The 16,476-nt window shown below is 39.2% G+C and overlaps 1 protein-coding gene across 1 annotated transcript; it reads right to left on the bottom strand.

The window, feature by feature from the left end:
* Positions 1-487: 487 nt before the first annotated feature.
* PPID (peptidylprolyl isomerase D) lies at positions 488-16,189 on the bottom strand. Its single transcript, XM_064652346.1, has 10 exons — positions 16,020-16,189; positions 14,214-14,354; positions 13,663-13,769; positions 8,830-9,018; positions 7,955-8,077; positions 6,270-6,376; positions 3,587-3,728; positions 1,377-1,463; positions 1,256-1,298; positions 488-713 (listed from the first exon to the last, which is right to left on the bottom strand). Exons 1-10 carry the CDS (start codon positions 16,102-16,104, stop codon positions 625-627), a joined length of 1,113 nt encoding a protein of 370 aa, XP_064508416.1. The 5' UTR covers positions 16,105-16,189; the 3' UTR covers positions 488-624.
* Positions 16,190-16,476: the final 287 nt, after the last annotated feature.

Genomic DNA, 16,476 nt, shown 5'->3' on the forward strand with positions numbered 1-16,476 from the left:
TCGGATCTTGGATTTACTGCTGAAGTTCAGTGATAACAAGCCATATCCAGAATTGTGCTTACAATGGAAGAATTTAGTACCCACCCTTAAAAGTTTTTTCTCTCTCTAGCTGGAGTGATTTACTATATGTAATCCCACCTTGCAGACAGGGAAATACATCAGTCTAGAAAATTGTCAGTGCTTTTAAGTGTTACACATTTTACATCAAATTTACAGTTAGATTTTTTTTTTCCTGATGTTAATAGGGAATACAACCTGTAATGTGGTTTAAAAAAAAATAATACTTGCACCTTCATTCTATGTCTACCATTTTTATTCCTTACAAGAAATCAGGCCTTCTCTAATAAAAACTCTACTAAGAAAATGCCTAAATCGTCTTAGTGTGAAGTGCTTCTTAGGAAGCACTATTAAGGGGGAAAACACAACCACTACGGAGTTGCAAAACACAAGTTACTACAGCTGAAAAAAAAAAGAAAACCACAACATCTTTGAATAGTTTGTCTTTATTATTAGACTTTTTGTGTTGTAAACACTGAAAACTGCAGCAGAGAGCAAATGAAAGAAGCAGCTCTGTTTATCCTTTTGCATGAGTTAGTGCATAGTTTTAAATGTTTAGGAAAAAAATCAAGCAAACATTTTAGCATAAGCTGCTTTCTCTTTCTCCTTTTGGGCTTTTATCTTCTGCTTGATTTTGAGTGTTTCCGTCTGGATAGCTGATTAAAAAGAAAAATCATGACAGTTACAGTAATCACTTACATTAGGTCTCCTAATAGGTTAAGACCAGGTCACAATGCTGGAGCGAACTTACGTTATTTCGTTTACTAAAACTGCATTCAACCTTGGATTAGGTCAGATAGTAGCAGCAAAAAGCCTTGTCCCTGACCCTGTGTTATCTGGTAAGGTCACTACGTAGAGGAGTGCATAGCAAGCACAGTATTGGTGCTGACACAGAATTTATGAGCTAAAAATCTCACCCACTTTGACCAGGAAACTAAGCTAGTAAGAGCCCTGGGATATAGGGACACGGTTCAAGAGGAATGCTGTTGACCTACATAAGTAGGTGTTCCAGTGCAACAGAAACATCACTCGCTGTATATAACCAGGTTTTCCACCTCAGTGGGCTTTGTGCTCAATACATCAGTGTTTAAGAAGCCAGCATTTTAGGTATCACGCTGGTATAAATTCTTACTAAATACTACCATGCATACTTTGTTAGATTCTTAACAGATTTTATGACAAAATAGTTTTATTTTACCTTTGTCTTCAGGGGCTATTTCATGAGCCTTTTTAAGATCAGCCTTAAATAAAAGAGAAATATAAATTAATGGTCTGATGAAATTTTTAGATTAAAGGAAAAAAAAAAAGGTGATCATTACCAATGCCTGATCGAGATCTTTTATTCCCTGCCATCCTTGGGCCCGTCTGTAGAGAGCTTTAGTATTTGCAGGATCTATTTTAAGAGCCTGTAAATTTAATAAAATTGTCACATTAACATTTCTTATACTTCACAGCCTCCCATCTCCACAAATGGCAAAATTCACACCAGCAGACAATCTTCCCAGTTGGTTTGAGGGTAAACTGTCAAAACATTAACTGTATAAAAAGGAATGCTGTAATGCAGCACACTGAATATCTAGCTAAGCGGCTTCAATACCACTGCACCAAAAGTGGTCTTTTGTGAAGGATGAGCACACAGGAGGCTAAAATGGAACAGCTGTGTGTGTGTATATATAGCTAGCTGTCAAGGCTGAGGAGTTGCTGCAGTTCAAATTATCCTAACCTTGAGTCTCACCGTACAACTCTATATTGCAGCTCCTTCCTTCACACCAAAAAAACCTCAAATGGCATCATAAATAAAACACAGATTTCCTGTAAAGCTTTTTTTCACTGTAGGCTAGAAAGACACATGCAGGCAATCCATTTCATCATGCTTCAGGAACCTTGCCAAGTTCCAGTCATTACGCCTTTTTTGAGATTAATGTTTTCGATAATGTGTATGTGCCAGCTCTAATATGACAATATCAAAATAGGAAATACAGTGCCTGGGCAAAGAGATCGTTCCACTATTTGAATACTTCGATTATTTTTTCAAAATACCTCAGTTAATTTGGCTAGCTAGCAGTTACCTTGCCTGTGAAAATCACATTCTTCCTGCAGTTAGTTCTACAGTGTTTTAAAGAATATAGTTTCTCAGTGATTAGAGGGAATGTCTTCACAGAAATGTGTCACTTTATTAATTTAATTTATTCACTTTAAATCATTAATGTGAATTATAAACATTAGACAACACATCCTTATTTTTTAAATCACTTCAGTATTGGCTGTTAATACAAAGGAAGTGTTACTCCAAGCACTCCCCCGATCTGTCTGCTATAAGCCTTCAGCCTCTCTCTCCTGTGTCAAGAATTAGGGGTCTGTGTTGAATACACATAGGTAGCATTCTTTGGTTTTACCTCGACCATTGTGCTTACAACTGTTTCAAGGCAAGGTTTGTTTGTACTGGTTGTTAATTTAAATTCCTATGGGCCTTAAGAAATCACTAACAATTACCTAGAACTTTAGTAGCTAATTTTAGGAAACTGGTGCTCTGATTAAAACATTGATACATTGTGAGACATAAGCTGAATCCCTTTCAGAAGTCTATTACAGCTATGGAGTTGTCTATATCCAACAATTATTTAATCTCAAAAATAAAGGAAGTGTGATTGTCTTCCCACAATGGCAAGTATTATGATTAATAATTTCTATCTGTAACACTTAAATGTTGTTTCAGTTTTTACCATTTTCTCAGTGACAAGTATCACATTACACAGTTTTCTTCTTTTTTCTTTCCTCATTCCTCATTTGTCCATTGTGAATATAGGTTCATGAAAGTTTTCCATGTGGTAACACCATCAGCAGGTTAGAAAGCAAGCCAGCTCTCTAATGAGCTCTCACACACAGATTAGCTGAGACTCCTGCTTTCAGCATGAAGCTTAATGCTGCTCAGGATCCTCTGCTAACAGATAAGAGCATTCTTTCCTCTGTTTCCTTCAAAATTTCAGAGTTTTACTAAATTATTTAAAGTTTCCTTAAATTTACTAAGTTCTCACTATATCCTTTTCTTTTTCAATTCTAGTGGTTTTCCATATTTATATTACCTTCTTTCTTTTTTCCTATTCACTGGTTTCTTTTCACCACTAAGCCTACCTGAAAGGTTAGTTATTTAGTTAGAAAAGTCACTTTCATGAATAAAATATGACACCATCAAATCTAAAAGCAAGTAGAACATTTTGCTCATAGTAGTCTTCCAGAGAAAAGTACTCCCCTTTCAGTGAAGACAGTTTAACTCTTTGTTCTGCAAACCAAACTGACAATGACAGTAAGAAATAGCCCTCTTTCCTTTGTTTAATGATTCATTTCAATTTCAAAATCTTTTTAAAAAGCCACATACTGGAAAGCTAGTAATAACTTCACAATGAGCTTCTACTTTGTTTACTTTCAAATCGTAAGCTTGTCAGAAGACTCCTTAAAAAAGCTTTGAAGTTTCAGTCTCCCTTTTCTATTTCGGCCAAATGTTAATCAAAATGCTAAATATTAAATTTACCTCTGAACAGCTCTCAATGGCTCCCTGCCAATCTGACAGTTTTAGTTTACAAGCACCAATGTTTAAAACACAGGTCAAAGCAACAGTCTTCAACTTTGGTTTGTCTGCCTCCTCTGCCACTGCTTCAGAAGCTTCTACATACCTGCAGAAAAACAGATTCACATAGAACTTTATTAGTGTTGCAACTTTCAACTTCCTTGTCTATCTTTCCACAGGTATGTCCAAACTGGTCTATCCAAACTACTATTTCTAAAGCAGCTTCAATTCCACTATTACAAATGTTTATTAAACTAAATACATAAAACCCACCCTGATGAAAAAGATCAACTCACTGGTGAATGTTTTCCTGTAATTCCTAGTCTTCCATGCTGCTAGCATGTACTAGCAGCATTTTCTTAGACAAATGTACTATTCTAGACAGCAGGAAACCGTTAGAATTTATTTCAGTAAGTTTATTCTCCAAAACCACGTTGCTCATCAGAGCCAAAAAATCAACACCACTGCTGCACCTTCCACATTCATGGAAAGCTTCATCTCCAGTTCCCTCAGTAATATTTTAATTAGCTTAGGCATTTATGGTTAAAATCTGAAGGTAACTCTACTTTGTACAGGAATATGGTTTTATGAGCATTAGTAACACCACCTTCTTCCCACTGTTTTCCTTTATGACTTTTTTCCTGAACTTCAAAACTGATACTTGTTCAAGATTAAGCCACAGCAGTTACTGCATTTCTGTTTCAAAAGCAAACTGACAGGCAAACTGTATCTCATTAATTTACAATGTACTACAGCTGTCTGGTTTTTATTTCAAGTGGCAAAGGTCTGTTGTGGATACAAAAGTCTCAACTCTTTAATGGCCTACTTAATAGAACTTCAGTGGCTTTTATTTAAAAAAATAAAAATCATGTGCTTGCATACATTCACATTTTAAGCACGCCATGATTGATGCAGCCTTTGCAGATCAATGCCTGTGTAAGTTCAATTTTTGCATGCTCTGTCTTTTGAGTGTTACATGGTTTGTATATAACTTTGGATCACGGAAATAAGCAATACTTAAAAAGTGAATTAGAAGTAGTTCCAGTGATTTTTCCACTTGCTGGGCATTATGCAAAAGATGAGAAACAGAAGAGAGAGAAAAGAGTAAAAAAAAGTAAGGAGAGATGCAACACAAATCTGTATTATGTTCAAAACAAACAAAACACAAATATAATATTTATAAATCACACCAAAACGTGGAAGGCTGCAACCATTCTGGTAACAAAATTAGAGCTTCCAAGTCGAAGAAATTAGTAAGATGAGTATCAAGGGAGACAACAGAAAGTAATGGGGTTTTTTACAAAAAAGGTTTAAATTCATACATACAAACTATTTAAAAAAAGGCTAAGAAGCAATAAAACAAGAAAAAGAACAGGAGGCTACAATGGTTACTATTGGTAAAAAGAGAAAGCCGTGGTGAATTGTACATGTGCCATTGGAGACACCCTGGTAAGGGTGTCTATTCCATTCCTATCAGTTCTGGCAAAGTGCCAGCTAAAGTACACCATTCCTACATGAAGTATTAGATTTTAAGACACAATACCAGAGTGTCCACAAAAGTATGGTCTGTAAAGAAGAGCTGGAAGGATCAGATTTGTTTACTCTAGAAAAGTTACTATGCTTTCCACAAGGAAAAATAAGCACCAAAGAGGCTCAAACTGGAAGAGCCTTCACTGGGTGTGCTTAAAAGTGAGCAAGACAACTAATAGTAAGGGATGGCATAATTATACCTGGTATTCCTAAGTATGGGGGGAGAAAATAGACAGATACAACACAAAGATCCTTAAAGATCCATTCAAGCCTTCTTTATATATGACTTCCAAAAGGTTTGCACAGAAGTCCTATTTGCTTCAAGGTTTGTGTTGGTCTATGATGGGCTTTTTGAGGGCAGTGGGAGACACTGCATCTTGGGTTAATATCTGCAATTAAGGGATTCATTTTATGCTTCAGAAAGACATAATTTATTTGAAACCCAGTCACTTAAAAACTCCGCTGAAGCACTACATATGCCTGAATTTTTTTCTTTCATTATCATTATACTAGTTGACCAATGATCAATTAAGAAGGCAGGGATAAAGGTCAGTTTATTTTTAAGAGATGTTCATATACTGAAAGCAAAAAGCTTGGAAAGAAGAAAGGAGCAGTATGGAAATAAAAGCATAAAGACCATGATTTTGAAAGCAATTCTGAATTATACATGGAGTCAGGATGATGGTATGGAGCCTCAGAATAAAAACAGTAATGAATGGATAAGAGTCACATTTGTCTTTTGAACTTACCAATTTCCTAAACTTACTTTTTCTCTGATTTCTAAAGAGCAGTATCTCCTTCCTTTGCTATCCATTAACTATTCTGTATACTATTGTTCTTTTCTTCCCAGTTATGCACCACCACAGCAAGAGTGTTAAAAAAGGACTATTTAGTCAGTTAGAAACAATACTTCTGCCTATAGCTCTTACACAGCAATCAGTAGAAGACCTACGTAAGTAGCCAAAAATCAACCAGATGTTTTCCAGATTCAGAAGGCTCTTTATTTCAAAAAGAGAAGAGCAATGCAACAGGCACTTTTTAAATGCACAAATCATTGCTTAATAGCAGTATTAATTTGGGTTACAGGAACTATCTGATTGAGTGATGATAGCCTTACCGTAAACTTTTACTATATTTTTTAGCTGCCATTGCCCAATTTTGCGATTTGAAGAAAGTATTTCCTATATTCTTTGTGTCTTCTGCTATGGCCACAATCTTGTCAACCTAATAAAATAGATGGGAAATATACAGTGTGAATGTATTTATGAAAGAAGTCTTGAAGTAACTAATGCTTAACAGTAGGATCCCACATCCATCTTCCTTCAACAATTATAAAACCTTAGAATAGAAATACTCCAATTTTAGACAAATACTAGCTTCAAACCACTTCTGTAATATTATCTACTTTATGAAACACAAATGTCTCAAAGATTAAATTCCTAGTGGGTTTTCTACACTATGAAAGGTGAGAAAATACCAGAGACAACATAGCAGTTCAGCTCTTTCCCCTAAATGCTGTTACCCACATATTCATTATTTAAAGAAAAGAAGATATGTTAACAATCAAAGTATTCAACCAAGATTGCCTATTCTTGAGAAAATATTATCTTCTGCTTCTCAAAATGGTATCAGTCACATGAAATCTGCACCCTCTTAAACTAGGACTCATATCAACACAGTTTTCCTTCTCCCTAAACACTTAAAATAACCATGGAGGGAGAAAAAGAACAACTGCTTGTCTTTATCAAATCCATCATTTCTATTTCCAGACTCATATACACTTCTGTGAAGTTACTTTTCCAGTGGCAATAAACAGTCTGTAATTACTGCTGCCTGTAACACAGTTGTCTTAAGCTCTGTCAAATGTATATATTGCCATTTGTAATACTATCAGTTTACACTTCTACCCTACTAGAAATAATGACCTTGAAAAGAACTGATCACAGAGTGAGACCAATGTCACCATGGTTTCTGTAGTTGGTTTACATGAACAAGTTTAAAGGATGCAGGCACCTGCCAATTTCAGTTCTGCACCACATCAAATGCTATCCAAAAACATTTCCACAAGCTGAAATGCTTCTCAACAGCCAGATACAAGGAGTTCCTGTTTTCTAATTGTAATAAGATTTTACTATTCTATTTTATAATTCTGTATTTGCAATCTATACATGCAGCTCCCTTTTTTCCTCTCTCACAAATCACTGTTTGACTTAAACAGTTTGTCTAGTTCGCTTTCATGATAAGAGTAAAAACTTGCAGATGAGCTGCTTTCACCAGTCTGATCCCTAAATTCCAACCACAGACTTTCCTTCAGTTTGAACAATTTGAAAAGCAAACAACTACTAGGAATTGAGAATGACTAGCTCTGATGCAGTAAAAATCTTTTTTCTAGGAAAAATTTCTAGGAAGTGAGGCAAAGTCTGTTTAAAGATGGTTATTTAAAATATTGCACAGAAAAAGTGTTTAGGTACAACATTAAATTAGTCATCCGCAGGATGGAGTTCTAGTAATTGCAATTTGACACTACAGCACAAACAAAAGTAAAAAGAAACCAAGAATAGAAAAAAAAAGTGTGACGATTGTAAGTAACTGAGGTTTTAGTTACAGGGGAAAAAATTGGCTGCAATTAGCACTGAAAAAAAGAGAGAACAATCCCCTCCACATCATTCTCTTTCCTAAAATACAATGTTACTGTTTAATCAGGACCTTAATCCATTCTTAAGGAAAAAAGCTTAATGAACATCATCAGAGACACCAACAAGTCTTGCTTTCTGTAAAATACCTAAGAAGAAAAATACTTACATCTTTCAAGTCTATATCTGAATCTTCAGGAAAATCTGGATGAGCATCTCCAGATCCATCTTGGGGAACAATTCCCCAGTCATCTCCTTCCTTTAGCTCTCCACAATCGGCGATGACACACAACTGAAAAAATAAAGTGCAAATAGCAGTACTGCTTATTAAGACAATTTAAAAAAAAAAAAAGCCATAACTTCTGAGTGCTCTCTGAAATTTTTGAAATTCAGTAAAAAGGCTTTTTCATCTGTTGTTTGGGTGCATTTGTCTCAGAAGCCCATCACATCATTAGCCTATCCTCATCAAAAGGCTTTTATCACACTAAGTGTTGTGCTCAGAGGAGCAGCATTCCAAGAACACCATACCCACGCTTCACAGAGAGGCTGGAAGAGGAACTGGCAACAAGCTGAGCTGCAGCAAAACACAAGACATGGAAGTTCTACTACATTAGAGACGATGGTTCTTTCTTCAACTGCCAAGTCTTTTAAAGTTACAGAAGTATTAATTTTTCAAACACCCACAAACTGACATGACCTACATACTGATTGCTTTTTCAGAAACACGACTTCTGACACAAAATTTAAAAGAAGGTAGGGTTGTGAATTCCACCTTTTAATTTCATCACCCATCCTACACTTCTAGCAAAGGCTTCCACCCTCCCAGCTGTGTTGAACAATAAACTGTTTGTGCAGGGGAAATTTACAGTGTAAGAACAAAAGCCTCTTAACAAGAACAGTAAAATGGAGATTAACACTGTTAGCAGAAACAGCTGTCTAACATTTAATACTTTTAAACATTACACCAAGCATTTAAAAGAAATGAATATGCACCATACAATGGAATAATAAACATCATCCCTCAGTGCTTTGGATTTTGTTTACCTTAGCAGGATTTTCTCCTTTTACTTCAACGTTTTCGAGTATTTTAACTACACCCATTCCTTTGATCACTTGGCCAAACACCACATGTTTCCCATCCAGGTGAGAAGTAGGCACAGTTGTAATAAAGAACTGAGAGCCATTAGTACCAGGTCCTGCATTTGCCATGCTCAGCAGACCTGGTTTATCATGCTGCATTGGGGGAAAAAAAAATCACAGTCAACATATATGAAAGATCTGTTAGAAAACCATGCATAAGATTCTGTAAGGCTGTTCATATATATAGCAAGGACAGCCATAGCAACAACTTGGTAACCCAGACAGTTACATACAGTTAGCAACTAATTTTACCTATCAGACTGAAGAGGGCAAATACTCAGTCTTTATTTGCCCCCCACCAATCTAGCAAGCACAGCCACATGTGATTTGATGCTGTAACACCTGTCCACTGCTTCTACACGGGGCCCCCTGCCCAGCTGCAGGGTTTAGACATCACCTCAGACACATGAAATTCCTCACTGGATTATTCAAGACTACTGGCCTCAAAAAACAAAGCTAAACACCACTTAAACTAGTTTTAATGTTACACTGCCAAGATGGCTAAGTACTGTTAATTTTATAAGGGCTACTTACACAAACTATATTGCAAAACAGTGGAGTTTAGAGGAATGTGGTCTTTGTTATTTACAGGGTAGCGTTTTGTTGGGTTTTTTTTAATCTCCTTCACTTTCCTGGAGACAGAGTTTTTAATCTGTTGGGATTTTTAACCATCTAATTATTTTGGCTCATGCTGCCAGGCCACAAACTAAAAAAGATTATTAAACAGCCTAATATGAGATGATACTGTTTATCTTGTTTCCCACAAGTACTTTTTCCTTTTTGGAAATAAGAATTATCTTGTTCCATCTCACAGATTATTTCATTTTCACTTGTACTACAAAAAATGTACTTTTCATATGTGATATCTCGTTTAACTGGCACGATACAGCCATTAAGATTTTATTCTCTCCAAGTTGATCTGGTTACTAAGTGCAAGGAATTCTGTTTAATGTAAGTCAGTATGTCATACCAAGCCATTGGTACATGTCTAAAGTGTGCATGCTTTAGTATTCCTACTAAATTTGATACTGTGGGGAGGAGGGGAGTGGAAAGAAAAAGTATGACAGCACAGAGGGCATGGAAACAGAAACTGCTGTGAGGCACACCTCAAAGCTCGGTGGGAGGTTGACTAGTTTGAGACAACAGTCTGAGACAGCTGTATTTAAGCACTTGGTTTGTCCCTGTATTCTCAACTGGTTTGAAGAACCTGTTGAAAATTGTTTTCCCATACAGTGTTTGGACTTCCATGGTGGCAGGGAGAACTCCTTGCCTAAGCTCTTCATCTGGTCATAAGGCACAGTGAATCTGAATCTTTTAATCACAATTTAGCTTAGGAACTCTGGGAAAAGATTGTACAGCTGAGAGCTAGATTGGCACCTAGCCAACAGAAATCTACTGGAATCCTGGCTTTGTCTGTTCTAACCTTGAAACTCACCCTGAGAGTCACAGATGGCAAACAACAGAGAGAAGCCTGTATTCCACAGCAAGAGAAGGTATCTGGTAGGAACGGAGCGTTGCAGGAATGCAGCCTCCAAAAGAAGTATCTGACATTTTGCATTGTACTTGCTGGCAAACAAGTTAAACAACGGTTCCCCCACAGAAGAGTTTTGCAAATACCATTTGAGGCTGGTCACTGATTCACTGCCCAAGACCTATAAATCTTACCTTTCCCTCTGCCCTCCCACCCCCCTACAATTACAGCTAATGCTAGACAGCAATGGTTTTATAAACAAAAAGCCAAGTAACAGTAAGTTCTGGCATTGCCTTACACCTTCAGGTTTAACTTTTGTCTGTAAAGATTGGGGGATAAGTTGGAAGATTACAGACAGGAATCTGGTAGTTTCAGTCTTCACACTTACCGCAATCCCACTTCATTTGGGACCAACTCAACATTAGTACCGTGATGAGCGTCTCTATTTATAAACAAAACTGTTGTCACTCATGCATTTTCTTGCCATGAGTGTTTTGAAAAACACTGCAGAGAGAGTGTCTTTCCCATGACTGTTTCTGCTATCATTCTGTAAGTTCATTAAGCAAGAAAAAAGTCAGGACAAAATCAGATTCTCTGACAGATTCAAGGTTTGCAAAACTATGCCATGTAACTGTGCTTGGTAAGTTGGGTGTTCCACAACAGGAGATCCATCAGCTGGAGAAGTGACACCAAAAAAAGCCTAATGGGATTGATCTGAGATGTGTAAGGGGACTACTGACAAAAGTCTTGCAGTTTACTGCAATTTACAACAAACCATGCAAACAAGACAAGAATAAACTGCTCCAGTGTCCTCGAAGCATCAACAAAACAATTCACTGTTGTCCGAGACAGCAGGTAGAGAACACTTTGCAGGACTGCTAGATTAAGTGCAAGATCCAGTGGATTTCTATGTAGTAGAGGCATTTTAACTCCCACTAAAATCCTAACAATACTTGGCAAACAGATAACAGGAATCAAACTCCCAGACTCTGTACAAGATCCTCGTGAGTTCCTAAACTCATCTCAGGCACTTTGACAACATTTGTTATAGCTGAGCAGTCAGAGAAGTACAGAAATGGGGATCATTTGCATCATGTTCATAATTACCTCCAGATCTCAAAGAACAACCAAAAAAGTAATGATGACAGTCTGCTTCTCAGGGAGCTAGAGATGTTGTGACAAGGACCAATCCAAAAGAGTAACTTTTCAAAGTAGTGCTATGGGCACCACCTTAGCAAGTGTCAAGAGTTCAGAAAACACCTCTCACAACTCTAATTATCTTTATGATGAATACTGGAGACACGTTTCCAACTATGGCTCGAAATCTAAGTCCTATAAGTCCTCTGAGGAGTGGCCGAGGGAGTTGGGGTTATTTAGCCTGGAGAAAAGGAGATTCAGGGGTGACCTTATCACTCTCTACAACTACCTGAAAGCAAGGTGGGAGCTGGTCTCTTCTCCCAGGCAACTACTGGCAGGACAAGAGGAAATGGCCTCAAGCTGCACCAGGGGGAGGTTCGGGTCAGGAGGAGTTTCTTAACAGAAAGGGTTGTGAAACATGGGAATGGACTGCCCAGGGAAGTGATGGAGTCACTATCCCTAGAGGCATTCAAGAAACGACTATCATTAAGCAAGCATTGTGACATTATCATCTAGTTGACAAGATGGTGTTCGGTCAGGGGTTGAACTCCATGATCTCAAAGGTGTTTTCCAACTTAACTGATTCTGTGGTTCTGTGAACTTGGTAAAGGATTTTGATGTCTGATTAAAGGATTGTCATATTTTCTTTTCCTAAAATACTGTTTGGAGGCAGGCACAATTGCAATTAAGTTGTCAGTGTTGTTGAGGAGTCTCTCATATGCTATCACACATAACATGATATGAAAACAGCTAAAGCGAATGCTGAGAATTGTTACTCCTAGAGCAGCAGGTGTCCTGGCTGTTGTAAGGGGTACTTGCAGAACATGTTATTTTTGTTTTTTCCAAGTAGTACTCCTACCCAGGTTCAAACCACAATTACTGATAGTTCAAGCACAGGAGGCTTTTTCCAGTCACACAGCCCTTTATGTACAGCTGAGACCACAGATGAACCCTCAAAACAATTATTATTGTTGCCACTTTTCTCCAGAATACCTGACTGCTAGCCAAAAAATATAAGTCACGGTGTACAGGTAATACTTAAATTTGGAGATCTTCAAATGCTGTATAAATTACAGGCTTAAGGTACACAGATATGCTGACAGGAACACTTGTGTGTGTAAAGCAAACACGCATGCAGTCTCCCTGGTGTCACCAGATGTTGATTTTGTGGACGAATATTTAGAATCATGTGCAGAACTCTTGCAGCACAGCTCCCTCCTCTCTTCCTGCAGCAGGGCTGACAAAACTGCTTCTGGGACACACTAATGGTTGCTAGTTATGAAACAGTGGTAAGTAATGGGAGAGGCAGGAATTTCTGACATGAAACCCAGTATCTTTGAATGTTCAAGTTTAGATGTTCATGTTTGGTGTTCAAGATGGAAATGTTTAAGGTCAGATGGGGCTTTGAGCAACCTGGTCTAAAAAAAGGTGTCCCTGCCTACGGCAGGGGGGTTGGAACCAGATGATCTTTAAGGTCCCTTCCAACCCAAACCATTCTGTGATTCTGTGATCTCTTTAAATGAAGTCCTCAAATCCAGACCTTTCAAAAGCTTGCTTTGTTCACAGGACATTTTCCCAACGTTTTGGTTGAATAAAAGCTATATATAAACTTTTACTTCCCATATCATTGAAAATAACTATAGTAATGAAAACGCTTTCTTTTAAATTTTCCTTTAGATTAATTCTGCAATCTACCATGGATTTCCCACTTCTTAAGAAAAGTATTTCTCACATCTAATCTTATGAATATTATTAGTGTATGAAAAAAGCATAAAATCCAATTAATGCTAAGATATTGTAGATGCTTCAGAGTAACAAAATTTGCCACTCTTTTAAAATAATATCCTTACTTAAAGGAGAACTACTGTTTAAAATTAATTTCTGATGGTGCAATTAAGAAGAAAAATAAAACTACAGTTCTTTGTTTTAACAAGGCTGACCTCTTTTTGTATGTATTCCTACATGTATTTGTTCTACATTCATGAATGATCAACTAATTTGGGGCTGTTTTGCTGCATTCTTTCCATTGCTTAAAAACACACTAAATTTGGACTAAAAAGCACTAATTCTGACCTTGAAGAAAAATAAAACTTCACCAACTGAATACAGTAATATTTTCAATAGAGTACCTTATAATGAAAGTTTTCATCTTCAAATTTTTCACCATATATACTTTCTCCACCTGTGCCATTTTGGTTTGAGAAATCTCCACCCTGGACCATAAACTGCTTAATAACTGTAAAATAAAATAAATATAAAATGTATCACCAAGGCAGGGAAGGCACGAAGAGAAACAATTCAGAGATGAAGAGCAATCCTTGCCACCAGCACCTAAAAAAGCCCAAAACCCACCTTTTATTTATTTATCAAGTGTCCACTAAGTACTCCTTCAATTTTGTGGATATCACTTGATATTTCAACCTTTACCTGAAACTCATTTCAACCTGTTTACAACTCAGAGTAAACTAGTTTTACTATTACTAACTCATCGGTAAATTTATAATTTACTATTGTCAATGCAGGGTAAGAACATCTAGCCATTAGGAGGATCAAAAAGTCAAAAACTTTCAGCCAAGTTATTTCTTAAACAAGTCCTTGAAATATTATTTAACACTATTTCAAATGCTCATGGTAGATAACTTGTTACCGATAGGAAAACAGAGGGCTTCATAGAACTTACTTCTGTGGAAAGGACATCCTTTATAATGGAGAGGTTTTCCAGTGGTAGGCCCTGTTCCTTTTTCTCCTGTACATAACGCACGGAAATTTTCAGCAGTTTTAGGTACAATGTCAGCAAATAATTCAAAGACAATGCGTCCAACTGAAATGACAAAGAGAGAATGAGACATATTTTTTTAAGTCTTGTCCTTGGCATGGTGATGTGTTGAGCATTATATGTCAAAAGAAATTAATGTTTCTAACTTTATCATTTTATTTACATGACTATTAAATTTCCACTTGGGGGGCTGCTCCATGGCAATTGCTGGCAGTTATACTAGGCTTTTAGCAAGGTTATTACCAACAATGGATTCCATTCTGTCAAGAATAATGTAGGGGGAATAGAGACAGATTCTGCCAAAAACTAATGAAAATGCTGAATGCATTTTCTGTCAAAAAAATGTGCATGGAAATGCACACTTATTTTATGTCTAATTTAACATATACATGTAGCTTGTTCAATCAAAAGTAGATGAAATATAAGAAAGACTGTTTTGTATAGACCTTTATTTGAACAAAAAGCTTATACCAAACACATATACCAACCCTACTCCTCATTCTCTTAAACCTGAATTTTACTAATAATGTTTATTATTAGTAATAAACATTAATTCCAAAAACATGCCACGTTTTAACCGAAGGACATGAAACCTGAGTAGGTAACAGATCCTATAATAGTCAATAAATGGATTTTGTGCAAAATTCTCATCCCTTCACAAACTGGCTTCCCAGGGAAGCTACTTCTCACTCCCAGCAGCTGCCATCAGTTGATGCTCCTGTTTTCTCATCAGCCTCACAGTCAATTAATTAACATAACTTCACTCTACCGGAAGCTAAATGTAAATACATTAATTCTAATTAATACAGGAACGAAAACAAATTAGACAATTGAAAGTCAATAAAAGGCAAATCATCCTAGAGACTTTCTTCTACTCCTTTGAATAGCAGAATGAATAAATGAGAAGCAATATCCCGACAAAATTTAGTCAGCCTCAATCCCGTGCATATTTTGAAAACCTACACTTCCAAGTATTTCCTCAGCTTCCATGTTTTTGACCGTTTGCCCAGATTTCCTAATGACCTCTGGCAGCACTGGCGATGCCAAGAGTACCAGGGCTGCCGTACTGCCCTGAGCTTTCAGTCCCGCAGACTCCACTGCCCACCCAGCAGCCAGGTACGACTCGCCACGCCGCGGCAGGTCCCGGGGCTTGGAGCCCGGAATGGAACGGGCGGCCCTGGCCCACGGGCAGCACGTGGAAAAGGCGCGCAGGACCGGCCGCCCACGTGGGCAGCACTGGGAGCCATGGATGGGCAGGGACGGGCGGGCAGGGCTGCCATGGGAACGCGCGGCAGGGGTCACTCATGGCGCTGTGTGTGCACCGGCACCCCGGCATCACCCACGACACCTTCCCCGGCCGTGGGGAGAGGGCGCCAGTGCTGACATGTTGCCTCCCTCCAGACTCTGGAGCCGCGGCGGGAGCGCGCAGGGCCCCGCGGGGAGGCCTGTTCGCGGCGGGGCCGCCCTCCTCCTTCTCCTCCTCCTCCTCCTCCTCCCCGCTGCCGGGCTGTGCTCTCGCAGCCCGCGGCAGCAGCTCCCAGTCGTCCCGGCGGTCTCCCCCCATGGAGAACATTCCGCTCGGGGCCGGGCACGATCCCCGCCGCTCCCGCCGCCCGGCCCGGGCCCCGCGCGGTCCGCACGGCACACCCCGGCCCGACCCCGGCCCGACCCCGGCCGGCTCGCCCGGGCGCCGTCCCGCCCCCTCCCCACCTCGCTCGCCCCCGATGTCCACATCGAAGAAGGCGCGGGGGTTGCTGGCCTTGCTGGGCCGGGCGGCAGGGGACGGGTGCGCCATCCCGCAGCTGCCCGCTGGCGCGGTGGCTCCGCCCGCTCGGCCGCCCGCGATCCCTCCCGGCCTCCCGCGGGTCGCGGCCGCTCCCGCTCCTCCCACCGCCGGGAGCGGGCGGGGACGGCGGCGTGTCTCCCGGGAGCCACAGTCCTGCAGATGGGCTGCTGGACACGGCTGCTGCTGCGCCCGCGAAGGAAAAACGTGTCTCTCTCGAGGTCATATACACACACACATACGGAAGGCCTGAAAAGGCGAGTAAGGAGAGGAGGTTTAGATTTTGCCTGGATTAGGTGGATGGAGGGATGATTACACAACTTCTTCTATGAGGAATAGCTGAGAGAGCTGGGGTTGTTCAGCCTGGAGAAGAGAAGGCTTTGA

The sequence above is a fragment of the Pseudopipra pipra genome, chromosome 4 (assembly GCF_036250125.1).
Source record: "Pseudopipra pipra isolate bDixPip1 chromosome 4, bDixPip1.hap1, whole genome shotgun sequence".
In the NCBI taxonomy this organism is placed as follows: domain Eukaryota; kingdom Metazoa; phylum Chordata; class Aves; order Passeriformes; family Pipridae; genus Pseudopipra; species Pseudopipra pipra.

Coding starts and splice junctions, on each gene's coding strand:
- PPID (XM_064652346.1), bottom strand. CDS start 16,104: ATGGCGCACCCGTCCCCTGCCGCCCGGCCCAGCAAGGCCAGCAACCCC. Junction 14,355..16,019: donor GGACATCGGGGGCGAGCGAG/GTGGGGAGGGGG, acceptor TTGTCATTTCAG/TTGGACGCATTGTCTTTGAA. Junction 1,464..3,586: donor CCATTGAGAGCTGTTCAGAG/GTAAATTTAATA, acceptor TTAAATTTACAG/GCTCTTAAAATAGATCCTGC.